This window comes from Neovison vison, chromosome 1, assembly GCF_020171115.1.
Source record: "Neovison vison isolate M4711 chromosome 1, ASM_NN_V1, whole genome shotgun sequence".
In the NCBI taxonomy this organism is placed as follows: Eukaryota; Metazoa; Chordata; class Mammalia; order Carnivora; family Mustelidae; genus Neogale; species Neogale vison.
Window position 1 is genome coordinate 116,995,948 of NC_058091.1, and position 25,753 is coordinate 117,021,700.

Below are 25,753 nucleotides of genomic sequence, written 5' to 3' on the forward strand. Positions count from 1 at the left end.
TTGGTGCCTTATTAAAAATGCTTTACTACTCTGTTGAAAACTACCATATTGTTCTTATATTTTTACTTTTTAAAATGTTGTATTGTGATTTCTTCCTTCTCCAGAAAGGACTTAAATTCTGTGTTTGCAAGTCTACTGCTCTGTTCCCATTCAGGTGTTACAGGGTCTGGATTATTTACACACCAAGTGCCGTATCATCCACACTGACATTAAACCAGAAAACATCTTGTTGTCAGTGAACGAGCAGTATATCCGAAGACTGGCTGCAGAAGCAACCGAATGGCAGAGATCTGGAGCTCCTCCACCTTCTGGATCTGCAGGTATGTTTCCTTTAAGGACTTTGGTCTCATTAGAAGTTAATAAAAGTTCTGGGGCACCCAGGTGGCTCCGTTGGTTAAGCGTCTGCCTTCTAGCCAGTCCTGGGATCAAGCCCCCACATCATCAGGCTCCCTGCTCACTCTGTCTGTCTCACGGTGTCTCTCTCAAATAAATAAATCTTTTTAAAAAAAGAAAGAAAGAAAAAAATTGAGAAGTTCCTATTTTTATTCTATTACCACGCAATTAAGTAAAGCATTTCTCATTTAACAATAAGATACAGTAAGTACTTATGTATAAGAAAGTCTCAGCCTTCAAGACTTTAAATTTTAATCTTCAGTATTGCTCTCCTATAGAAAGAAGTCTAGAAATTGGGGTGCCTGGGTAGCTCAGTGGGTTAAGCCACTGCCTTCGGCTCAGGTCATGATCTCAGAGCCCTGGGATTGAGCCCTCCATCAGGCTCTCTGCTCAGCAGGGAGCCTGCTTCCTCCTCTCTCTCTGCTGCTTCTCTGCCTGCTTGTGATCTCTCTCTGTCAAATAAATAAATAAAATCTTCTAAAAAAAAAAATAGAAGTCTAGAAATTGTGTCTTCTAGATACAGATATTTTGTATACTATAAAAGTTATTAATGATTCATATTCTTGTTTTAAAATATTTTCTCTTGTGATTCAGTGGCTATTTTTGATGTGTTTACCTCTAACCATGATCATACATACATGCTTGCTTATAGATCAGTGTGATCTATAGAGGGGCAAGATAACTTTGCTCAAGAACTTGAGTTTAGGGGCGCCTGGGTGGCTCAGTAGATTAAGCCACTGCCTTCGGCTCAGGTCATGATCTCGGGTTCCTGGGATCAAGTCCCGCATCAGGCTCTCTGCTCAGCAGGGAGCCTGCTTCCCCCCATCTCTCTGCCTACTTGTGATCTCTCTCTCTGTCAAATAAATAAATAAAATCTTTTTATAATAAATTTTAAAATATTAATAAATTAAAATTATTGATTATTAATAAATTAAGGTTGATTTATTAATTATTAAATTAATAAATAGATTATTGTATTGTTAATATATAAATTAATAAATTAAATTAAAAATATTTTTAATGGATTAAAAATTATTAATAAATTTTTTAAAAAAGAACGTGAGTTTAAGCACTGGATTGGACAGACCTGGTTCGAATCCTGGCTTCATAATTGGCTGGTTGTTTTGAGCAGGTGTCTTGACTTCCCTTTCCCTCATGAAGAAGTTCTTGGGATTAGTTCCATGTTAAAGCAGTTAATAGGTTGCCACACAGTAGTATGTGCTAAATAAATGATGGCTATGATTGTATGATTGTGGTGCTTTTTTTTTTTTAAGGAACTTGATCCTCAAGTTACTTTTCCAAAATGAAAACGTTCTAGAAATATTACACAACAATGTGAATATAATTAACACTGTTGAACTGTACACTTAAAAATAGTTCAGAGGGGCACCTGGGTGGCTCAGTGGGTTAAGCTGCTGCCATCAGCTCGGGTCATGATCTCAGGGTCCTGGGATCAAGTCCCGCGTCAGGCTCTCTGCTCAGCAGGGAGCCTGCTTCCCTCAATCTCTCTCTCTCTGCCTGCCTCACCATCTACTTGTGATCTCTCTCTGTCAAATAAATAAAATAAAATAAAAGAATAGTTCAGAGGGAAATTTTACCTTGTGTGGCTTTGACCAGAATTTAAAAAAAATTTTTTTAAGAGTCTGCCTCCCACCTAATCTAAACTAACACCCATAACATGCTATGTTACAAATTATTATATAGCTCTTAATGCTGCTCTCCTTTTAAAACTGACCATTGCCAAGGGGAAGAATTAAGAAATGGGGATTCTAGGTGGGGATGAGGGCTGCTACCTATCATTTTCTATTTTAAGCATACATAGGAATGAGATTTTTGCAACATTAATAGCGGAAACCAGAAATTGGGACTTGGATCTTTGCATGTATGGATTTTATCTGAAGAGGAATTTAATTTCTTTAAATTCATTCTAAGTTTGCCAACTTTTATGTGTATTATTCTTTTTTAAAAGATGGTACTTCTACCAGAGTTGCTTTTAAAAACCGTGGTTTTCTCTGTAACGTAAACTTACATGGCTTGCTGAATGCCAGGATTCTTACATAGTTTTCTTTTCTTTTCAGTCAGTACTGCGCCCCAGCCTAAACCAGTAAGTATAAGGTGTTTCTATGTTTCTTGTTTAATTCTGATCTGTGGGCAATGGGCAGGGATTCCTCTGTTAGGGATCACAGTTTGTGTAGAGTTTGAAAACCAAAGAAAAAAATATTCCTGCGCTTCTATATTTTCTCCAGTAAATGCCCATGCATCTTTGACAAGTTTGTACTGGTGAGGCTCCTATAAACTTGAGAGTGTCTGAAAGTATCAGCCCCACAGTTGGCTCAGAGGACCAAAATTTATTGTTAAGTTTGTTTCTATTTGGTTTCATAAGAGTATCCACATTGTTTAAGTTAATGAGAAACTTAAGCGCTATGTTAGGAAAAGAATGAAATTTAATTAGGAAATATTAAAGTTAACAGTTCTCTCCAACTGGGGGTAATGGATTAGCCACCTGAAGGCTTTATCTGTTTGTAATCTCCGCCCAGGCTGACAAAATGTCAAAGAATAAGAAGAAGAAATTGAAGAAGAAGCAGAAGCGCCAGGCAGAATTACTAGAGAAGCGAATGCAGGAAATTGAGGAAATGGAGAAAGAGTCGGGCCCTGGGCAAAAAAGACCAAACAAGCAAGAAGAATCAGAGAGTCCTGTTGAAAGACCCTTGAAAGAGAACCCACCTAATAAAATGACCCAAGAAAAACTTGGTATAAATAGAGCATACACAAAAATTTACTTTAACATTACTTTATCATTGTTCTATAATATAGTGGTTTCATGCATACAACACATCTTGGGGGTGTCCTTATACAGTAAGAGTACAGAACCTTCATAAATGTCAGGCAGGTAATATTCAAATGTAATTTCTGACTTTTCTATGGAAATGCAACATAGACTTCATTTTGCAGTTGAGTAAGGATAAGAAGATCTTTTTTCCTTCCATAAATAGGTCTTAGATGTTCAGTCATGTTTTTATGTCACCCTATATAAGTTCTAGAAAGCATTTTTAATCTTGTGGAGAAATTTTTTTGTTCTTTCACTCATACACATACACATACATCCTTTTTGTCTGTTTGTTCCTTAGAAGAGTCAAGTACCATTGACCAGGATCAAACACTTATGGAACGTGGTGTAGAGGGTGGTGCAGCAGAAATTAATTGCAATGGAGTAATTGAAATCGTTAATTATACTGAAAACAGTAATAAAGAAACATTGAGGCTTAAAGAGGATCTACATAATGCTAATGACTGTGATGTCCAAAATTTGAAGCAGGAACCTAGTTTCCTAAGCTCCCAAAATGGAGACAGCAGCACATCTCAGGAAACAGACTCTTGTACACCTGTAACCTCTGAGGTGTCAGATACCATGATGTGCCAGGCTTCACCAAATGTAGACAAGTCATTCAGTGAACAGGACATCAGCCAACTTCAAGAAAGCATTCGGGCAGAGATACCCTGTGAAGATGAGCATGAGCAAGAACAAAATGGACCATTGGACAACAAAGGTACTTAAACAGACATCCTTCCCCAGTACTCCTTCCCTGAATAGCATATTCATGAATTTCTAGTCTAAATCTGCCATTGTTTTTATAAATAAAACTTCATAGCAGGTTCCCAGGTTACCTTCAGTGTGTAAATATTTAGCTGATTTTGAATTGTATTGGTCATGTAGTGGGTGCACAGCATTTCATTTGCCCTGAAGGCAGAGGTAGATTTTAATTGTGTAAACTGAAGGTGTTGCCATTCTTTTTATCTTACAAAATTTAGTGAACTTTTCCAGTCAGAGGCCTGGGTATGTTGCCTCAGAGAATTTTATTAACCTTTGGTTATGTTTGTGTTCACTAAACACTCTTATTAATGATCTCCTTTGTCTGTAGGAAAATCCACTGCTGGAAATTTTCTTGTTAATCCCCTTGAGCCAAAAAATGCAGAAAAGCTCCAAGTGAAGATTGCTGATCTTGGAAATGCCTGTTGGGTGGTAAGTTAAACTTAGTGCTGTGTTTTGAAGTGACTAGGAATGAAGGAAAATTTGAACTTTAATTGTGCTAAGGAAGAAAACATCTGTAGGTCTGTACTCAGATTGCCGGTTAACATGTTAGTGAAAATTTTTTCACTTTTTTCTTAATCTTCAATTATAGAAAAGTTCAAATATACTTAACAGAAGTAGAGTAGTATAATAAAAGAGCCCCCACTCCCATTCCAGTTACCTGTCACCCAGGTGCAACAATGTTTATTCCTGGTCAATCTTGGGGGGGGCGGTTGGTTTTTTGTGTGTGTTTTTTTAAAAGATTTTATTTATTTATTTGACAGACAGAGATCACAAGTAGGCAGAGAGGCAGGCAGAGAGAGAGAGGGGAAAGTGCACTCCCCGCCGAGCAGAGAGCCAGATGTGGGGCTGGATCCCAGGACCCTGAGATCATGACCTGAGCGGAAGGCAGAGGTTTTAACCCACTGAACCACCCAGGCGCCCCAGGGTCAATTTTGTTTTATCTGTATTCTAATTCATTTTCATATTCAACGATGCTTATGTTCATACTTCCCCGATATTTTCAAAATTGATATTGATACTATTAATTGTAACCTTTTGACTCATTCAATATTTTGGACATTTTGTCAAACAGAAATTTATATCAAATTCAGTTGGTTATGTAGTATTCCCTAATGTACTTAGTTTTTTACATGTATTTGGTAGCTCTTTGCAGTGAGCATCTGGTTGTTTTGTGGTTTGTTTGTTTGTTTGTTTTTAAGATTTTATTTATTTGTTTGACAGAGATCACAAGTAGGCAGGGGGTGGGTGGGCAGGCTCCCTTGCTGAACAGAGAGCCCTATGTGAGACTCAATCCCGGGACCTTGAGATCATGACCCGAGCCGAAGGCAGAGATTTAACCCACTGAGCCTCCCGGGCGCCCTGCAGTGATCATCTTTACTCACAAATATTCATATGGTTGTCCTTAGGACAAAACCTAAACATAGAATTCCTAAGTCAAAAAGTGCGTGCTTTTTTTTTTAAATGAATTTTTGATGTATAGTGTCCTTTAATAATATTGTTTACCTAGTTAAGAAATTGGGGGAGGGCATTATTTTTAATGGACACCTCAAAAATCTAGGATTGATTTGCACATAAATGACACTACTCAGAGTCATATACCTTGTAAACAGGAATGTTGAAGATTGCCGAAGGAAAAACTGCATTATTAAAAATCCATAATAATGTGTTTTACATTTATTTTTATACTTCAGATTTTTCTATTCCATATGGCATTCAGGTAATTAGAATTACTCCATCATTCCACGGTCTGATCTAGGCCAGCCAGTCTTCACCTGACTGAGTGCAGGATGACTGCTATAGCCCACTCACTCTCCCTTTGGTTGCCCATGTCCCCATAAGACTATTGTCAGCACATCTATCAGAATGACTTCCCTCAAAATGAATGCCAAAGTCTTTACCATGTCCCACATACCACCAAGCAAATGATGTCTTCCTTCTGCCTGGAATTCTCTTCCAAGACAATGTACAACTCATTTTCTTCAAGTTCCTATTCAGCTGTCATCGGGAAGATCTTCCCCTGAACACCTAATATAATAAGCAAACCACCACTATCCAAACCCATACACCTTTATTATATTCATTCATGTATTGTCTCTCTCTTCCTCTCCGTCTTCAGTTTTTTTTCTTCATAGCACCTGTCACACAGTCTAATACTATATAGTTGTTTGCTTACTGTCCCTTTTCCTAAATGTATGCCCCATCACAACAGATTCTTCTGTTCACTTCTGTATCTGCAGTACTTAGAAAACAACCTAGGGAGGTGCTCAATAAATATATAAGTCAACAAATCATGAGTTGTGCTTTGGCCTGTCACACATGTCACATGGTACGAACATCAGATGCTTCAGGCTTCTAGGCCTTTGTGTTTAGAATGCCTTTCTCCATTACTGTCTACCCAGCTGGCACACTTCTCTTTATTCTGCTACAGGTTGTCATGTCACCTTTACTACCACGATTACTTTTTGTCTGCATGTCTCTTCTTTTAAAAAATGTGTCCCTATGCTAAAATGACTTACCTTCTTTTCATTCATTCACTCCTTCAGCAAACATACTGTCACATGCTCTGACTTGGTACTAGGACACAGTGTGAACAAGACATCAGTGTCTTGTCCTGCTGGATCCTAGTCAGACGTCACATCTTACTGATCTCTGCAGCATCAGCAGCATCTGGCATTCAGTAATGGAATTGTGTATGATTTTCAGATTGCTTGATTTTTTTAAAAAAATTCATCAGTTATGCATGTATGTAGTTTAAGTTGATTTAAAAATCTGTCCCCTCCCTTTGCGAGTTTTTTACTCCCCACACAACAGTATTTCCCTTCATATTGCTGATAAATAATTTGGCTATGCTTCTCCCAATTTTTTTGAGGGGAGGCATTATACAGGATTTACGTACCATCACTACAACCAGCCCCCATGTTCCCAACTTAAGATGATTTTGGCTGGTTAATCATTCTATGTTGGCATTATTGGGACCCAGTGCTATCTTGAGGATACATTATACTGATTCTTTCTCCATTTCTGCCTAAACTGTGTTTTATTTGCTTACTCATCTTTATACTATTTATTACTTAATTCAACTCCACACTTTGACCCAGTGGTATAAATATGTACACTTTAATACATGCAGATGCCTTGAGTATTCTTTCAACTTCTTCCTGAAGAGCTCTGTCTGGAACCTGGAGTCTTCTAACCTGTGTTCACCTGTTGAATTGCCCATAGGCCTGCAACATTACTGCCATTCGGATTTCCTTTCACCATCATCCTGGAGATTATGTTTACTTTCTCTTTATACCCCCTGCTTTCTGTCTTTTTGATCTTTCTTGGTTTACTGTAAAATTATTTTTTTGTTTTTTGTGGTTTTTTTTTTTTTTATTTTTGGAGTATATACAACTTGAAGTAGCTTCCTAAGAAGGGGTGTGTGAGACTGGGAGGGGCCCCTTGCATGTTTGCTAGTGTCTCTGTCCTACTTTCACACTCAGTTGGCTGCAGGCAAAGTTTTAGGTTGAAAACAATTTTCCTTCAGAATGTTTGTCATTGCTGTATTATCTTCTAGTTCCCTGACTTGTTGCTGCTAAAGACCATGGTCATTCTGATTCTCGAAGGCCTCTCTGCCTACCTGTGATCTCTCTCTCTGTCCAATAATTAAATAAAATCTTTAAAATATATATATATTTTATATACATATATAATACATACACATTTTTATATGTGCATATATACGTGTGTGTATGTGTGTGTGTATACACACACACACAGGATTATAGATCTGTGAATCGCCAGGTTTACACACTTCATAGCACATACCTTCCCCAATGTCCATAACCCCACCACCCTCTCGCTAACCCCGTCCGCCTGGCAACACTCACTTTGTTTTGTGAGATTAAGAGTCTCTTATGGTTTGTCTCCCTCCCAATCCCATCTTGTTTCATTTATTCTTTTCCTAGCTCCCCAAACTCCTACGTTGCCTCTCAACTTCCTCATATCAGGGAGATCATATGATAGTTGTCTTTCTCCGATTACTTCGCTCAGCATAATACCCTTTAGTTCCATCCATGTCATCACAAGTGGCAAGATTTCATTTCTTTTGATGGCTGCATAATATTCCATTGTGTATATATACCACATCTTCTTTATCCATTCATCTGTTGATGGACATCTAGGTTCTTTCCATCGTTTGGCTATTGTGGACATTGCTGCTATAAACATTTGGGTGCACGCGCCCCTTCAGATCACTACATTTCAATCTTTAGGGTAAATACCCAGTAGTGTGATTGCTGGGTCGTAGGGTAGCTTTGTTTTCAAGTTTTTGAGGAACCTCCATGCTGTTTTCCACAGTGGCTGCACCACCTTGCATTCCCACCAACAGTGTAGGAGGGTTCCCCTTTCTCCGCATCCTCGCCAGCATCTGTCATTTCCTGACTTGTTAATTTTAGCCATTCTGACCAGTGTGAGGTAGTATCTCATTGTGGTTTTGATTTGTATTTTTCTGATGCCGAGTGATGTGGAGCATTTTTTCATGTGTCTGTTGGCCATCTGGATATCTTCTTTGCAGAAATGTCTGTTCATGTCCTCTGCCCATTTCTTGATTGGGTTTTTGTTTTTTTGTTTTTTGTTTGTTTGTTTAAAGATTTTATTGATTCATTTGACAGACAGAGATCACAAGTAGGCAGACAGGCAGGCAGAGAGAGGAGGAAGCAGGCTCCCTGCTGAGCAGAGAGCCCGATGTGGGGCTCGATCCCAGGACCCTGGGATCATGACCTGAGCCGAAGGCAGAGGCTTAACCCACTGAGCCACCCAGGTGCCCCGGATTATTTGTTCTTTGGGTATTGAGTTTGCTAAGCTCTTCATAGATTTTGGATACTGGCCCTTTATCTGATATGTCATTTGCAAATATCTTCTCCCATTCTGTCAGTTGTCTTTTGGTTTTGTTAACTGTTTCCTTTGCTGTGCAAAAGTTTTGTTTTTTTTTTTTAAATATTTTATTTATTTGTTTGACAGGCAGAGATCACAAGTAGGCAGAGAGGCAGGCAGAGAGAGAGAGGAGGAAGCAGGTTCCCCGCTGAGCAGAGAGCCCGATGTGGGGCTTTTGATCTTGATGAAGTCCCAGTAGTTCCTTTTTGCCCTTGCTTCCCTTGCCTTTGGCAATATTCCTAGAAAGAAGTTACTGCAACTGAGGTCAAAGAGGTTGCTGCCTGTGTTCTCCTCAAGGATTTTGATGGAGTCCTTTCTCACATTGCGGTCCTTCATCCATTTTGAGACTATTTTCATGTGTGGTGTAAAGAAATGGTCCAGTTTCATTTTTCTGCATGTGGCTGTCCAATTTTCCCAACACTATTTGTTGAAGAAACTCTTTTTTCCATTGGACATTCTTTCCTGCTTTGTCGAAGATTTGTTGACCATAGAGTTGAGGGTCTATTTCTGGGCTCTTTATTCGTTCCATTGATCTATGTGTCTGTTTTTGTGCCAGTACCATATTGTCTTGATGATGACTGCTTTGTAATAGAGCTTGAAGTCTGGAATTGTGACGCCACCAACTTTGGCTTTCTTTTTCAACATCCCTCTGTTTGAGGTCTTTTCTGGTTCCATATAAATTTTAGGATTATTTGTTCCATTTCTTTGGAAAAAATGGATGGTATTTTGATAGGGATTGCGTTAAATGTTTAGATTGCTTTAGGTAGCATAGACATTTTCACAATATTTGTTCTTCCAATCCATGTGCATGGAACATTTTTCCATTTCTTTGTGTCTTCCTCAATTTCTTTCATGAGTACTTTATAGTTTTCTGAGTATAGATTCTTTGCCTCTTTGGTTAGGTTTATTCCTAGGTATCTTGTGGTTTGGGATGGAGCCCTGTTTCTTTAAAAGAGTGGTTGTTGTTTTAAGATTTTATTTATTTCAGAGAATGCTGCTAGAGAGCATGAGGTGGAGGAAGAAGAGAAGTGGAGGGAGAAGGAGGAGCAAACTCCCCCAGCATGGAGCCTGACCTAGGGCTCCATCTCCCTGAGATCCGTGACCTGAGCCAATAACTTCTTTGTTATTCTCTTTGTTAGTTCATGTTTTAAGAATTAACACTGAATTCTTACTAAGGTGGAGTTTCAGGAGTGGGAGGATGTGTGCGTTTGTATCTGATCCACCTTCTTTACTTTCGCTGATTCTTGGCCTTATTTATCATTTACAGCATCTTTCTAAGGCAATAGTGAGACACAAGTAGTAAAGACAACTCCCTTGTACAGCATGTCCATTTTTCTAAATGTATCACTGAAAAGGATGCCTGAACCCAATTCTTTTTTTTTAAGATTTTATTTATCTATTTGACAGACAGAGATCACAAGTAGGCAGAGAGGCAGGCAGAGAGAGAGGAGGAAGCAGGCCTCCCGCTGAGCAGAGAGCCCTATGTGGGGCTCAATCCCAGGACCTGAGATCATGACCTGAGCCGAAGGCAGAGTCTTTAACCCACTGAGCCACTCAGGCACCTCACCTGAACCCAATTCTAAAGAGCGTGTGTGTGTGTGTGTGTGTGTGTGTGTGTGTGTGTAGGTTTTCCCACACCCAAGTGGTTCTTGGACAGTAGTCTGAGAATTCAGCTCAATTCTGACATTATCTACCTGGAGAAAAATGAGATTCCACAGGTAAAGGGCTTAGTTCCACAAGACCTCCTTTCACTTCATATCCCAGTTGCAAGCCCAAGTTACCTTTGCTTCTGACCAATCAGCTATAAATTGGAACCCCCTCCCAATTCAGGATGCTGGTCACGAACCCAGGTTGTTACCTATACTTCTGACCAACTGGCTGAAAATCAGAGATTCCCACTGCCCTTACCTTGCATTTGGCTGATTTGCTAGAATGACTAACAAAGCTCAGAAAAACCCGTTTACTCACTACATTTCCAGTTTATTACAAAGGATATTAAAGGATATAAATCAATAGCCAGAGAAAGAGATACAAAGGGTGAGGTCTCAAAAGAGCTTGGGACCTGCCACAGTGGCATGTGGCAGCATTCTGGTTCCTCATTGTGGATGCTTCCCAAACCCCCTCCTTTTGCATTTTTATGGAGGCTTCATTACATAGGCATGATTGATTCACTTACTGGCCATTAGTGATTATTCAGTCTACAGCCCCTCTTCTCTCTCCAGAAATCAGAGATTGGAACTTTCAGTCCCACGCTCTGTTCATGGTTAGTTCCTCTAGCAACCAGCCCCCATCCTTAGGTGCTTTCCAAGTCAGCTCATTAACATAAACTCAGTTGTGGAAAGGGGCTTATAAAGAATAAGACACCCATTTTACCTTTACAGCTGTAAAGTGTTTTCAGGAACTGAGGACATATAATAAATATACTCCCTTTTGTTCTTATTGTTCCAGAAATTTCAGGGGTTTAGGGAGTTTTAGCCAAGAAGAGTAGATAAAGACCAAATATATATGAGAAATGCATTTTGAATGACTCGTACACTTGAATGGCTATACGTGTGTGTCTGTCTGTCTTATAAATTACAGTATCATAATTGCGAGCAGTACATTTCCACTTCAGACTCCATATCTGAGCCCATTGTTTTCCTGTAAAACCACTTCACTAAGTCTGTCATTCTCCGTTTTTGTCAGCAGACAGCTAACCCTTTAGGCCTCTGCCACTGAGTTCCTACATACAGCCGTTGAATTTTTAAATTCTGCTTGTGCTTTCTTTGGCTGTCCCTGGGTTTACTCTTCCCTCTGTCACAGCCAGTGCTCAGATTTTCATTACTGGCCACCAACCAGCAAATGACTGGAATGATATCCTCAGATATCTTGTCATTCTCCCTGGAGCACACTTTCCTGTGCGTTAACGTGGAGTGATGCCAGATGAAATCCAAACTCCGTCCTAGCAATTAACTGTATGTGGCTTTGGCAGGTATCTTTCTGTGCCTATGCTGGTGATGTGCTCCTCCTGGCAGAGAAGTACAAAAGTTGCTCTTTCTGATCAGTCTTTGTCCCTGTGGAGCTCTGGTCAATACTGGTTTCCTACCTGAAGCTTTCTCTGCCTAATATCTCCTCTTCACAAATGTTCTTCCTTGGGGTGCCTGGCTGACTCAGCTTGAGGAAGACAGTGACTCTTGATCGTGGGGTCATGAGTTCAAGCTACATTGGGTGTAGAGATTACTTAAATAAATAGAACTTTAAAAACAGGAACAAAAAACAAATGATCTTCCTTGTTTTTGAATTCCAGTAGGATTAAAGAGTCATCTTCCACACTTTTTTGTTACATGTTTTTTAATATCTGGATTTTGTGTTGTGTCTGTGACTCATTCTAAGCTTTTTTCTGCAATGTTTTTTATTATGGCCAACTTCAAACTTACACCAAAGTAGAGAGAGTAGAACACTGAAAGCCTGTGTCATTATACTAGTGTCCCCAGCATTTATCAGCTCCCTGCCAGTCTCTTTTCATCTATACCCCCACTCTGCCACCCACTCCACATTATTTTGAACTATGTCCTAGGTATTTTCATTCCTAAATGTGGCTTGCTAAAAGATGACTTTTTCAGGCAACGATGACACCATTGCTGCACCTACAAAGTTGGCAATTCACCAATATCAAGTATTCAGTCTGTTTTGCCAGTACCTTATAAACGTTCTTTTAATTTTTTTGTTGTTTGAAACGGGATCCAAATAAAATCTATGAATCCAAAATTGGATACTATGTCTCTTAAATTGCTTTTACCGTAGTTTTCCCCTTTTCTTCCCATGCAATTTATGTGTTAAAGAGATTCTGATTGTTTTGCTGATTGCATTCCCAAGGTACTTAACATGGTCTTTTTTTCCCCAAGAATCATGTTTGAGTTTTTAGAGGAGTGTGGGGGATGGAGGAGAATGGGAGCAAGAGTTCTTTATAGATGGTGCTTACAAGATTCTTGAAACCTAATTCTTTTATTTCTTCATAATGAGCACATAACAAGGAAAGTTTGAATTGAACCTAAATTGATGGCATTTATTTGTCGAAGCACTTATTACTATGGACAAATGACCAACTTAATTTTTGCTTGGGGTAATAGTTCTCCATTTCTTATAAAGCAATTGTTATTCCCTAATCTGTATATCTATATTATGGTTAGACTTATATGTTCGTTAAACTAATTTGGAGTAGATGGTATATTTAAGCAAAGTACTGTTTGGAGCTAATAGCATCAAAATGATACTTTCAGTAAACTAGCTAACTGAAGACTGGTTTGGGGAAAATAAGAGATTTATTTTAATCTCCATTTTTTTGTGATTTGTTACTTTTTAGAATAAGTGAATTTTAAAATACTGTGTCCTTCTCCATTTACTCAGCACAAACATTTCACTGAAGATATTCAAACAAGGCAATATCGCTCCTTGGAAGTTCTGATAGGATCTGGCTACAATACCCCTGCTGACATTTGGAGCACAGCATGCATGGTAATGTTTTTCCAAACCCTTGACCTTCACTTAATTACGTGGTAGTTTTATAGCTTGCCCTACTTGCTAATTTCAGTAGACCAGCAAATTTACAAACAGGAAAACACATTTTTTATGATGTACCACTAGCACTCTAAATCTTATGTCTGGAGAGGTTGGAATTCAAAAGCTGATTAAAAACATCTGGCGTTCTGTGGCATCTGGCTGGTTCAGTCGGTTAAGTGTCCAACTCTTTGATTTCAGCTCAGGTCATGATCTCCAGGTCGTGAGATTGAACCCCCACTTTGGGCTCCATTCTGGGCGTGGAGCCTGCTTGAAATTCTCTGTCTCAAAAAAAGAGCATCTGGCATTCTGTTTTGTTGTGCCAAATTGCTGCTGGTTGAAGGCACCAAATGTTTCTTAGCATGGGCTTCGGCCGAGGGAATTAAAAATAAGTGCTCCAAGGTGGTACCACTTTTGATTAGGAGATTACCAGTACCCTTGCCCTTTCGGCTCTGATCTGTTTTCAGATTAGAGAAACTATGGAAACTACTTCAGTCTGTATAGTTTGACAGTTCCTTAAATATCTTTGCACCCCAAAAGATGTGAAAGCCAGTCATACAAAGAGTCTTAAATTGCTGCTTTGTCCCTGTCAAACAAGTACTCAGGTAGTCAGATTTAGTTGACATTGAATGGTTTCCCACAAGTAACCTTTATTGGAATGTGTTATACTGTTTCCTGAAATAGAGTATACTCATCAATTTGATTTGTAATTGTGTGTTTCTTCACTTATTTCTCTTGCACTAGATTGTAAGTGCCATGCTGTCAGGAACCATGTCTGTTATGTATAGCTAAGTGTCTGGTTCAGGACCTGGCACATTCTGAGTAGATGCTTACAGTGCCATTCTGATGCTAACTACCCCAGGTTAGGGCAGACTTCATGGGTTAAGGGCAGAGTTTCCAGAAGGCCCCTCAGTCAGACACCAGCTGCAAGCTCTGGAGTCCACAGGCCACTTACAGTTCCGACCTGCTGGCTGCATATTGGAAGCTTCCATTATCCTTTCAGATTCAGTAAATTACTAAAAGGACTCACAGAACTTGGGAAAGTACTAAACTGCTCTTGCAGTTTTGTCATAAAGGCTACATATCAGAACCAGTCAAATGAAAACATGCATAGGGCAAGGCCTAAGAGGGTTGGAAAGCCAAAGCTTCTGTGTCATTAGGACATGTCACCTTCCCAGGACATCATGTATACCACCAGCCAGGGAAGCTCACATAGGCTTCAGGTGCCCCGTTTTTTTATTGAGGTTTCATCACTTAGGCATGATTGATTGAATGAATTGTTGATCATGTGATTGAACTCAATCTCCAATCCCCTTTCCGTCCCTGGAGGTTAGGATAACACAGGCTCAAAGCCCCAGTCCTCACACAGTTGGGTCTTGTCCAGTTAGGGTGCATATCCAGTCCTCCTCTTACAATTATCTAGGAGCCTACCATGAGTCACCTCATTGGTATAATGATTAAGGTACAGGGGGACAACATGAATGACAAAAGGCATCATCACTTGGAAATGCCAGGCTTTTAGAGGCTTCCTCTCAGGAAACAGGAACAAAGACCAAACAGATTTTTTATTATATAGCAATACTTAATAAATAAATGTTGGTGGGCCATCAAATGAGTAAACTAAACCAGAAGCCTATTAAACTGTCATTTCAGTTGACAATGTTCACAGTCAATTTTGGTGAAGACTTGAGAAACTATAGATTAGAAGCCCCAGCCTGTTTTAGGTCATAGATTTCTTGAGACCCACATTCCTAAAAAAACTTTGTCTTCCAGAGGTAATAGAGTTAAAACCGTGTCGTTAATATGGCCTGACCTTGTAAATCATTGTTTATGGCATATCAATGTCCTGTTAAAATGGTGGACTTTGTGAAATGTGAGGGTTGGTACTGTGTGCACAAGATGAAGGAACATTGGAATAAAATCTAACTTCTTGGGGCACCTGGGTGGCTCAGTGGGTTAAAGCCTCTGCTTTCAGCTCAGGTCATGATCCCAGGGTCCTGGGATGGAGCCCCGCATCATCAGGCTCTCTGCTCAGCGGGGAGCTTGCTTCCTCCTCTCTCTCTCTCTGTCTCTCTGCCTACTTGTGATTTCTGTGCGTCAAATAAATAAATAAATAAATCTTTAAAACAAAAACTAACTTCTTTCTTGGCATACTTTAAAGCTTTGTATTTTCAGGAATTTGATTTGCTGGAGAAAATAAGTGGTAGAGATGCCACCAACTACAAAATATAACTAGTTTGTAGATGACATCTGGGTTATTATGATGTGGTTCTTAGTAGTGGGTTAATTGGGGGCAGTAGTTCCTGCTTGCTATGTCGTATGTATACTAAGGCAAAAGATAAAAGGGGAATTAACCTTGCCCCCTGTTTGGACCAACTCACATGTAGGAATTTTCTCAACCAAGGGAGGGAAAGCACTTACCTGACATGAGACAGTATCATGAAACTTGAACCCCCTTCGCTGTTTCTCTTATTTTGCAAATAGATGTAGAAATCTTGCTTTCCATTTAGCCATAACCAGAAAGTAAAAATAAATCCTGTAATATCAGAAGTGTCTGGAAAGATGGATCATCCTGCATCCAATGCAATTAATTGATGGAAAGATTGGAGCCCTTTCTAAGAGATAAAAAGATTGCCTGCCACCTTAGTGATAGAGACTACCAAGTTAGAGGGCAGTTATAAAAAGGGAGAGTTCTGTGAAGACCACTTCGGAGTTGACAAAGAATTAATGCTTTAAAATCCTCCATTCTGTAAAATCCTCCATTCAAAATTATACATTTTGAAAAATGTATAATGACTTCTGTCTACCACTGTAGTATCATACAGAATAGCTTCACTGCCATAAAAATCCTCTATGCTCTGTTTACTCATCCCTCCCTCTCTACCCCCTGTACCTGGCCACCACTGATCTTTCTATTGTCTTTATAGTTTTGCCTTTTTCAGAATGTCCTAGAATTGAAATCATAAAAGTATGTAAGCTTTTCAGATTAGCTTCTTTCACTTCATAATATTTAAGGTTTGCCTATGTCCTTTCATGACTGGATAGCTCTTTTGCATTTTTAGCACTAAATGATACTACATTGTCTGGATATATACCAGAACACAGGATTTCCTAACTCGTTGCCTCTGGTTGTGAGCATGACGCTGAGTGTCACAAAACAGGCTCTTTGGTCAGTGTAAGACCAGTACAGGAGTGGGAATCAGGAACCCTGGATTCTAGGATGGGCTTTCTTGCCTGTCATTTTTGGTTACAGTTTTCTCATCTACAAAGGGAAGAGTGTTCAACTAAAGTGTTTCTAACTAGAGCTTCTGCTACTTTTCACTTCTGACATTGTGATTGTTTGGTTTGGTTTGTGTTTTTCTGCTATTATCTTATTTACAAAATTGTAACTACTAGCAACTGCCATATGTTCCAAAAAATAAAGTTCTCAGAGAACTTGAGGTAACTAGTTGTGAGTGTCTGTGTGAAAAATTTAGAAAACATTGAAATCTTAGAAATTTTTCTTTATTTCCTTGAATTTTAATTTCAGTATTTTTACTGCACTCCCATTATGAACCTTTGAAAAAGTACTGGTTTCAGAAGAGATTAACAAATTTTAATGAATGAGAATCACAGTTTGTTTCTGTTCTCCTTTGGAACTATAAGCCTCAGGATAAGGATGGAACAAGTTACCAGCTTCAGTTTCTTGATGAACTTCTAGAATATAAAACCAGCTAATGCCTTGGAGGGTAGTACAGTTCAGGTAATACAGTTTTGAGAAAAGCTGTCCTGTGGTGGAGTTGCAGAAGCGGACTCTGAAAAGCTACAGAGACCTAATCCTGGGACTGAATTAGAGAGTGCAAACCACACCACAGTTTTTGAAATTGTCTGACCGTTGACTTAATCAAAAATGACATGTGACTGGCACTTGACTTACAACTACACTTTTATACCAGTATGATCCTTTATAAAAATTGCTGTTACATTACCTTTTTGACCCATTTTTTAATCAGTGAAAGATTAATATAGGCCTATCACTCAGATGCTGTCTTTCCATAATGCTTGGTGTGTATTCTAAAGGAAATCGCTTTTTCATACTTGTTGAACACTGTTTACAAGAGGTTTTTTTGTTTTGTCTTGTTTTTTTAAGATTTTATTTATTTATTTGACAGAGATCACAAGTAGGCAGAGAGGCAGACAGAGAAAGAGTTGGGGTGGGGTGGGGAAGCAGGCTCCCTGACGAGCAGAGAGCCCATGTGGGGCTTCATCCCAGGACCCTAGGATCACGACCTGAGCCGAAGGCAGAGGCTTTAACCAGCTGAGCCACCCAGGCGCCCCTACAAGAGGTTTTCATGTAGAAGACCTGTGCCTGCCTTTTCCTGGTATGTGAATGCCATACCTGCCAGTCACATAAAACATGAATGGCTCTTGACTACATTTATATTTAATCTTTTTCTGATTTTCCATTAGACCTAGGAATTGAGGATTCTACTGGAACAGTTTAGGGGGTGCTTCCCAAAGCAAACTTAAAAATGTACTTTTTGCCACATAGTTAAGAGTCATAGGGTAGAGAGATGTCTGTCTGAGTTTTTTGGTTTTGATTTTGTGTACAGAATCTTAATTTCTAGCTATGTGAAATTATAACATAAGAAAATAAGACCTGTTCTTCTCATGAATAATTTAATAACTTAGAATTAGCTTAATATCCACATGTTGCTCTCTCTAAGCAAAAAGAGAAATTCAGGAGAGCCAAATTGCTGATAGGAGCGTGGGATGGAAGAATCCATATGTTGATATTAATAGTTTTTCCTGTTTTCCTGCTCCATTTTACTAAGAAACTGATGTGGAAGGAGAACTCCTTAGATAAAATCTCAGACATTTTTAAAAATGATCATCTGTGGCTTTTTTAAAAAAGAAAAAATTACTTCATATTGAGTCAGATAGTAAGCAATAAGCTTCCCAAAGGCTACATTTTTGTTTTGTTTTGTTTTAATGGTTTCATATGCTGTCCTCTTTTTCTCAGGCCTTTGAACTGGCCACAGGTGACTATTTGTTTGAGCCTCATTCAGGGGAAGAGTACACTCGAGATGAAGGTGAGTCTCCTTAACCAAGAGTCTCTGTGCATGGCAGTTACACTTTCCATGTGTGATTAACATGGTTTGTTAGTACTGAAGAGCTTGGTCTTTTTAGTGTACTAAGAATATATAAATCTCAGAAAAGATAGAAATATAAGATGTTTTATATTAAGTATTAGATACACAAGATAGTTAATAATAACTATTAAAGAACTATATGAGGATTAAAGAAGAGACCACAGTTGGTTAATAAAACTTGTATTTGTCAGGTAATTTCTTCTAAAACATCTGGTTATCTTCCTTTCTGTATAAATCAGTGATTCATTCTTTACCCACTGTGAACAACCTGTTCATCAGCTTGTTGCTCAGTTATGCCTGCAACTTTATTTGGAAGTCAGTAGTTTTATATGCAAACACACTACTTGAGTGGTGTTTGTGAATGCAGACACTAGAGCTTTTTTGTCTATATAAACTCTACAATATTTAGCATTCTTTTCCCCTTTTCTAAAAATTAAAACCATACTTTTTTCTTTGTAAATAATACTGACATTTAGAATTCCATTCTAAAACAGTGTTATTGGGTCGCCTGGGTGGTTTAGTCAATTAAACGTCTGCCTTGGCTCAGGTCATGATCTCAGGGTCCTGGGATTGAGCCCCACATTGGGCTCCCTGCTCAGCAAGGAGTCTGCTTCTTCCTCTGCCCCTCCTCTTCCCTGTGTTCTCTCGCTCCCTCTGTGTCTGTCTCTCTCCAATAAATTTAAAAACCTTTTAAAAAATAAATAAATAAAACAGTGTTATTGATTTACATTTTGTGATAGCTGATGGGAAAGGCCCAAGCTGTCAGTTGCTCCATCTGAGAGGCTGTGAAAGCACACAACTGAATATGTGATTTTTTTTTTTTTTTATCATGGTCATGTCCAAATAACTTGGATAATAATGTGAATGAAAGAACTATTAAAGAAATGTGTTACTATTATACAATCTCAGCAGGTTTTATTTTCAAGATTAATGGGGATTACTTTGAGAGAACACTAGCAATGTAGCCTCCCAATGTGGAAAATATGTCCTTTACTTTCTATGCTTCCCTCAGTTCTTAGGGAAATCAGGTTTTGTGCTGTGTGGAACCAAGAATGCTCTCCATTTCTTAAACCAAGGTTTCTTGGGATAGTAATAGGCAATGTTAGTAGGGCCTCTTGATACTCCTCTAACACATAATCTGTTTGGAAATGTTACTATAATTCTGATTGCCAAATGCCTATTGTAGTGAGTACAGTTTGGATGTTTTTCTACATATAAGCCCTTTTAAGAATATACTGTAATAATTATCTATGTACACATTTAATTTTTCCTAATCTCTACTTTTTTTTTTTTTTTTTGCCAGTTATAAGTTTGGGGCTTTGGACGTTTTTTTAGAAATGCTGTATTATACCTGTTTGAACAATTGATTTTTTTTCTCTTTACTTTCCTAGACTCCCTGTAAATAGTTGTGGTACGGAACACATATAACAGCTGAAATTACACTCTGTAGGGTCTTATGTTACCAAACCTGAAAATTGAAGTGTATCTAAAAAGTTCCAAATAAGGGGCAAGGGAGAACTGTCTATTCTAGATACTTAAATTCAAATTTATTTCCTCCTGTACTGGTTAATACTAATAGTCCTTAGAGGAAACTTCAGACTACTGCAGTTTGGTCCATAAGAGAAGAAAAAAAACTAAACCCTTATTCCCTAGCAAGTGTATGCATAGTTTGTTATAAGTCACTGTAGGACTGGGGCCTACCTAAGAGGCATGTTTTTCTGATGTTGTTGATGTTCTATAGCCCTAACTCTTGGAATAATACTTGATAATTTTGCCTATCAGGTATATCATTCCTATGATTAATTAATAAGCCAGAGACAGGCTGCTGGAATTAAATGTAGAATAACACACTCAAGAGAAAAATAATTTCTTGGTACAGGAAAAATGTTAAAAGAACCAGTACTTCACTTGGAAGTTTACATTAAGATAAACTGTAGTCTCATTTATACAAAAACATTTATTTGCAGGTTTTACCTAAAATGAGCAGAAATTTCTTGGCGGCCAAGTCTTGTTAGCAAACGACAAATTCAGTCAAGACTGCCAGAAGTTTGTAGTGATTTCATGAATGTAAAGCTGTTTTAAAATGACAGCACTGAGTCCTTTACTTGAGAAACAGATAGGACCTGACACCATCACAAATTCCCACATATAGTGATGTCTCTGGCATATCATTACTGCCCTACAGGATTAAAGTCATTTATAAAGCTCTTTTGTGCCATCACTTTTTAAAATTCCTTCCTATTCTTAGTTGCTGTCACCTGCAGAGTAAAAAAGTAGTAGAGTTTCCTGTAAATGTGGATGCTGGCTGTTCCCAGGATCACCGCCTGGGGCACACTTCCTGGCAGTGCCCACAGTCCACATTCATGCTGGGATAGTTACAAGACACTGCTATGACATGGGCATCTTATACAGGCCCACAGAAGTCAAGTAGCTATATTTTAAAATGTTTGTGCCAATTTCTACTTAAAAGTGTGATGTATTTTAAAACAATTACCCGGCTCTGAACTACACATGGTAAGATGTGGGTTCATTTTGAGTTCTAGCTCCTGTTTGCCCTGTACCTTCAAGTAGGCCATTTATTCTGAGGTTCTGTTTTCTCATTGTTAAAAATGGGGCATCTATTAGCTTTGACCTGTTCTACAGGGTGATTGTAAAAACTCATCATATATGAGTGCTTTAATTATTGTGAACTTTGTTAAATAAAGTGATTTTATTACTACTTGAAGTCCAGAGTAGTATCATAAATAACAGTGTCTAAAGCATATTGGTAGCTTTTTTAATCTTAACTGAAAAATCCACCTGAATCTAGATGTGTAGACAAAATAGAAATAAAAATACAGATAAGCCTCTAAACTCTAGGGTGGGCCTTGCCAGCTGCTCTCAGGTGACCAACCACCTGAAATAATTCTTGACCTTCCCAGTCTCCCCTGGAGTATCCTTGGTTATATTTGTAGTTACTTTTAAACAGCTAGGCCTGAAAAAGCTATTCATTTTAAAAAAAAAAAAAAAAAAAAAAAAAAAAAACTCTTTTACAGCTTGTCCTTGATCCTGTTCTTCTTACCCTTCTATTTTAGACCACATTGCGCACATTATAGAGCTGATAGGCAGAATTCCAAGACGCTTTGCCCTCAGTGGGAAATATTCACAGGACTTCTTCAACCGCAGAGGTAGTATTATTAACATGAGTTTTCATCTAGGCCCCAGGGATACAACTTCAGGAAGCAGAGCATTCACACCAAGATTGTTTTTAGTTATAACTTTAGTCCCACTGAAGTGGGCACCTGATTTTTTTTACATTTTTCTGGATTCTCCATTAGATGGATAGAGTCCTCTTCCTATTTAGGACAGAAAGCAAGGCTGAAATGCTTTACAAAGAGGTGTGCATGCTACTCTTTCTGCCATTGTCTAGAACTGCATTTGTTACTCCTGTTATGTATGTCTTTTTTTTCCCCCTCCTGAAATGTTTGAAACATACAGATCACATTGCATTGATCATAGAACTTCTGGGGAAGGTGCCTCGCAAGCTCATTGTGGCAGGAAAATATTCCAAGGAATTTTTCACCAAAAAAGGTAAAATAAATGTGCTTGTTCCCAGACATTACGGGAGCAAAGTGTTTAAAAATGAAGAGGTAAGTGCAGACATGTACCTGCTCCCAACACCTTTGGAAGAATGGTCCTGCCTTGGATGCTGAACTGTAACAGCCGAGAGGTGAAATACTGTGGTCAGGAACAGAGACTGGGGACACACTATTAGGTTCTAATCCCAGCGGCCACACAACCTCAGTCTGCTGATTTCTAAATGGGGATTTTAAGTGTTTACTTCACACTAAATAAGTTACTGTGTATATAGTGCCTGGCACATAATTGGTTGATTACTCCTATTCATTGCTTCTGAAAAATGGGCAGACGTTTGCTAGTGTTTGATCTCAGAACTGCCTCTAACAGAACAAGTAGTTTAGTTTAAGCTTCCTAAGGGCAGGACTACATCTTACTCATCTTGTAGCCCAGTGATACCTAATATAGTCACTTAAGTATATCAGTCCTGCAAATTAACTTTACTTTTTGCAGTTTTATAAGTTTATGCTATCACCAGTTAGTGAAAGAAACAAAGATAATGCTCTCACCTGAAATTTTTGACTCCGTTAAGTATGTATTTAAGTGTTAAGTATGTATTTCTTATGCATCCAAATAAAATTTAAAAGCTGAAATTTGAAAACCTGACCTAGGAAGGACTAGAAAACTGTCTTGCCTTTTTTCCCTCTTTGCCATGGTTCCCTTTTTCCTCACAACCTCTACACTTGACAGCAAGCATCCTAGAAACATTATTGTTTCTTTTTGGCCGGAAAATAGTGAAGTACTTCCTAAGAGTTCCTCCTTGTGCAAAGACCAGTTAATGGCATGTGTATATCAAGTGGGTAATGAATCAGGCACTCACTGCCCACAGAAAGAAACTTCAGATAAGTGTTGTATAAGTTAAAATGGTTATGTCAAAGAAGTAAGAATTAGAATGACATTTCAGAATAGGACAAAGTGTTGATGTAGCTATATCTGAAAGCTGTATGGGGTTTGTTGTTTTAGTCTTGTTACTTTTTATACAGGTCTAACATGGTATTAGCTCTTTATTTTTAAATTACTTCCTTATTTGGAAGCAACATTAGTAGACTATTAAGCCCCCCAAAAATACAGTTGTTCTTGGTATGTGATGATAAACTGTTTTTAAACACCCTTTGAAAACTGTGTTACATATATAAGCATTTAATACTCATTTTAGTGAATACCTAGTTAGTTCCTGCTAAGCCTACCAATTTTACTGGGACAAAATATCCTAAAGTAGTGGAGCAAACAAATTAAGATTTTAGGCCCTCATGGAAAGTGGAGACACTCCAAGGAACGTGTTAAAGAAGAGCTTTGTGAATAGAAAAGGATTAGATTCTGATGGCAAAATCTGGTTCTTTATAGAGCGTCTGGATTAGTTCCTGGATTTCCACAAAAGGATCTTGTCACTTGTCAATATCGGTCAGTTTCTTTTGTACTGTCTTTACCATAGGTGACCTGAAACACATCACGAAACTGAAACCCTGGGGCCTATTTGAGGTTCTAGTGGAGAAGTATGAGTGGTCTCAGGAAGAGGCAGCTGGCTTCACGGATTTCTTACTGCCCATGTTGGAGCTGATACCCGAGAAGAGAGCCACTGCCGCCGATTGTCTCCGGCACCCTTGGCTCAACTCCTAAGCCCCAGCCCAGCACCGCAGCAGAGATCACATGCTGACCCTCGCCCCTCCCTGCCAAGCATTTCCCTCTTCCCTTTTCAGGGTGAAGCTCTTCCTTCAAGGGTTTCCTAGGTTTTTTGGTTTTTTGTTGCTTTTTTTTTTTTTTTTTCTCAAATCAACATGTTCATTTGGGTTTGCTTACTTGACCCTGTGGAGATCCCCCACAGCCATTGGGCATCCTAGGTGAATTTGGCCTCGATTGAGCTCTGCCAAAGACTCATAGACTAAAATGTGAAACAGCCTCTCACCCTGTACACTTGTCTTTCCATTAAAACACCCTTTAAATTATGATCATCCTTTTTAAAAAGAGCTATGAAGATGATGAGCTCATCCTTTTATTCATTGACTCTACGAGTCAAATTTTCTAGTGCATCTCCTATTGCCAGCATAAGGATGAGAAGGGGAAAGGGTGTTACTTCTGTGTACAGCAGAGACATTAACCTTACTGTATCCAGGCTACATCATCTTCCTGGATTGTTTCTGTTGTTCTCTGTGTTCACGTTTTGTCCCACCACTTTGAAGCTACTATCATTTTAAATGAGCTATATCAACACCAAATTTGGATACCACTTTTATCACTGTTCATAGCACTATCAAATTCCTTTTATCCTCCCATAACGCTAAGATCCTTAAATCTTTGGTCTGATTTTTGGTGGAAACAGACATGGAACCATTGACTAGCTATTTCTTCAGAACTAGATGTTCTGCAGAAACAGTTCTTTACTCTGTGTCTTCTGCTACCCTAACCACAGAGTTATTTTGATTGGCTGCTTTGGTTTTTGTTGTTTTACTCCCTGGCTGGCACTTTACTCATTGCACTTGAGTTTACTGCCCCAAAGCAAAAGAATTCAGGATGACTCCAGAAAGGGGATCTGGGTTTCAGAGATTTCCCCTCTAGGAAGAAGATGTACTAGAATTCCCAGTTCTTTTCCAATCAGTCCTCTACTTTATTTACAGCTTTTTCTTTACCTTGTCCAAAATTTAACCTTTAAGCAGTTTTCCTCTGTGGCTTTGCCACTCTTATTTTCTCAGAAGCTTCAGGTCTTAAATGAAATCCCAGCATAAAAGAGCCAAGGGGAAGGGTGGGGGGATGGCACTTTTGGGTTTTTTTGTTTGGGGGGATTTTTTTTTTGTTTTTTGGTTGTTTTAAGATTAGCCATTCTCTGCTGCTATTTCTTTGTATAATGTAAGTTTTTAACTGCAATTCTGAGATAATTGAGATGTACTTGAGGTTTTTTTTTCCCCCATGAGAAAAGGCTTTGTGAATCTTACTTTAGAATGGGCCTTTCCTAGACTTTCCCTAGACATCACATATTCCTTGGGTCATATTGAAAAGCAAAAGGGGGCAGGTTTGGGGTCACAGCCGCTTGTTCAGCATGGACCAAGTGGGCCTTGGGGATTACAGCTTTCTGCGGAGGCGGCTCCAGGACTGATTTACAGAAAGCCAAGGAAGTGCGACTTGAGGCTCTACTAGCAGAGTTGCCGACAAGACTTTCAGGTAGCCAACTCTGTATTGGAGATTGGAGTCCACAGATTCTGCCATTTTTCCACCAACAACAGGAAAAAGTGGTGCAATTATGCAATCCATTTAACGCATAAACACAGAACCCTGAGTAACTATGGCCAGCCATTCATCGGATCCTTGATTGGGTAGTCCTGAAATCAGACATGTTCCTGTAGAAAGAATTCTAAGTGAGGCTGTCTATGCACCTATCAAGAATAAAGAAAATAGATTGTATCCAACAACGGCAGGGAAAAATCCTTCGGCAATTCTAATCCACTTTGGCTTTTCAGCGATACATATATCTAAAGCAATAGCAGACTAGAACTGAATTCTTGTCTACACTGTAAAATAACAGTTGTGCAATTACAAGAATTCTGGTGACAATATTAAAGTGAAATAACCAAAACAAAAA

At 38.8% G+C, this 25,753-nt stretch overlaps 1 protein-coding gene across 1 annotated transcript in view; it reads left to right on the forward strand.

Annotated features, from left to right (window-relative positions):
• Window positions 1-25,753, forward strand: part of SRPK1 (SRSF protein kinase 1) — a 78,701-nt gene extending 52,948 nt beyond the window's left edge. Inside the window, 9 exon segments of the mRNA XM_044254820.1 lie at window positions 155-320; window positions 2,472-2,497; window positions 2,931-3,144; window positions 3,522-3,941; window positions 4,314-4,414; window positions 13,286-13,393; window positions 18,438-18,507; window positions 22,045-22,137; window positions 23,615-25,753. Coding sequence (XP_044110755.1) covers window positions 155-320; window positions 2,472-2,497; window positions 2,931-3,144; window positions 3,522-3,941; window positions 4,314-4,414; window positions 13,286-13,393; window positions 18,438-18,507; window positions 22,045-22,137; window positions 23,615-23,799 — 1,383 coding nt within the window. The 3' untranslated portion in view covers window positions 23,800-25,753.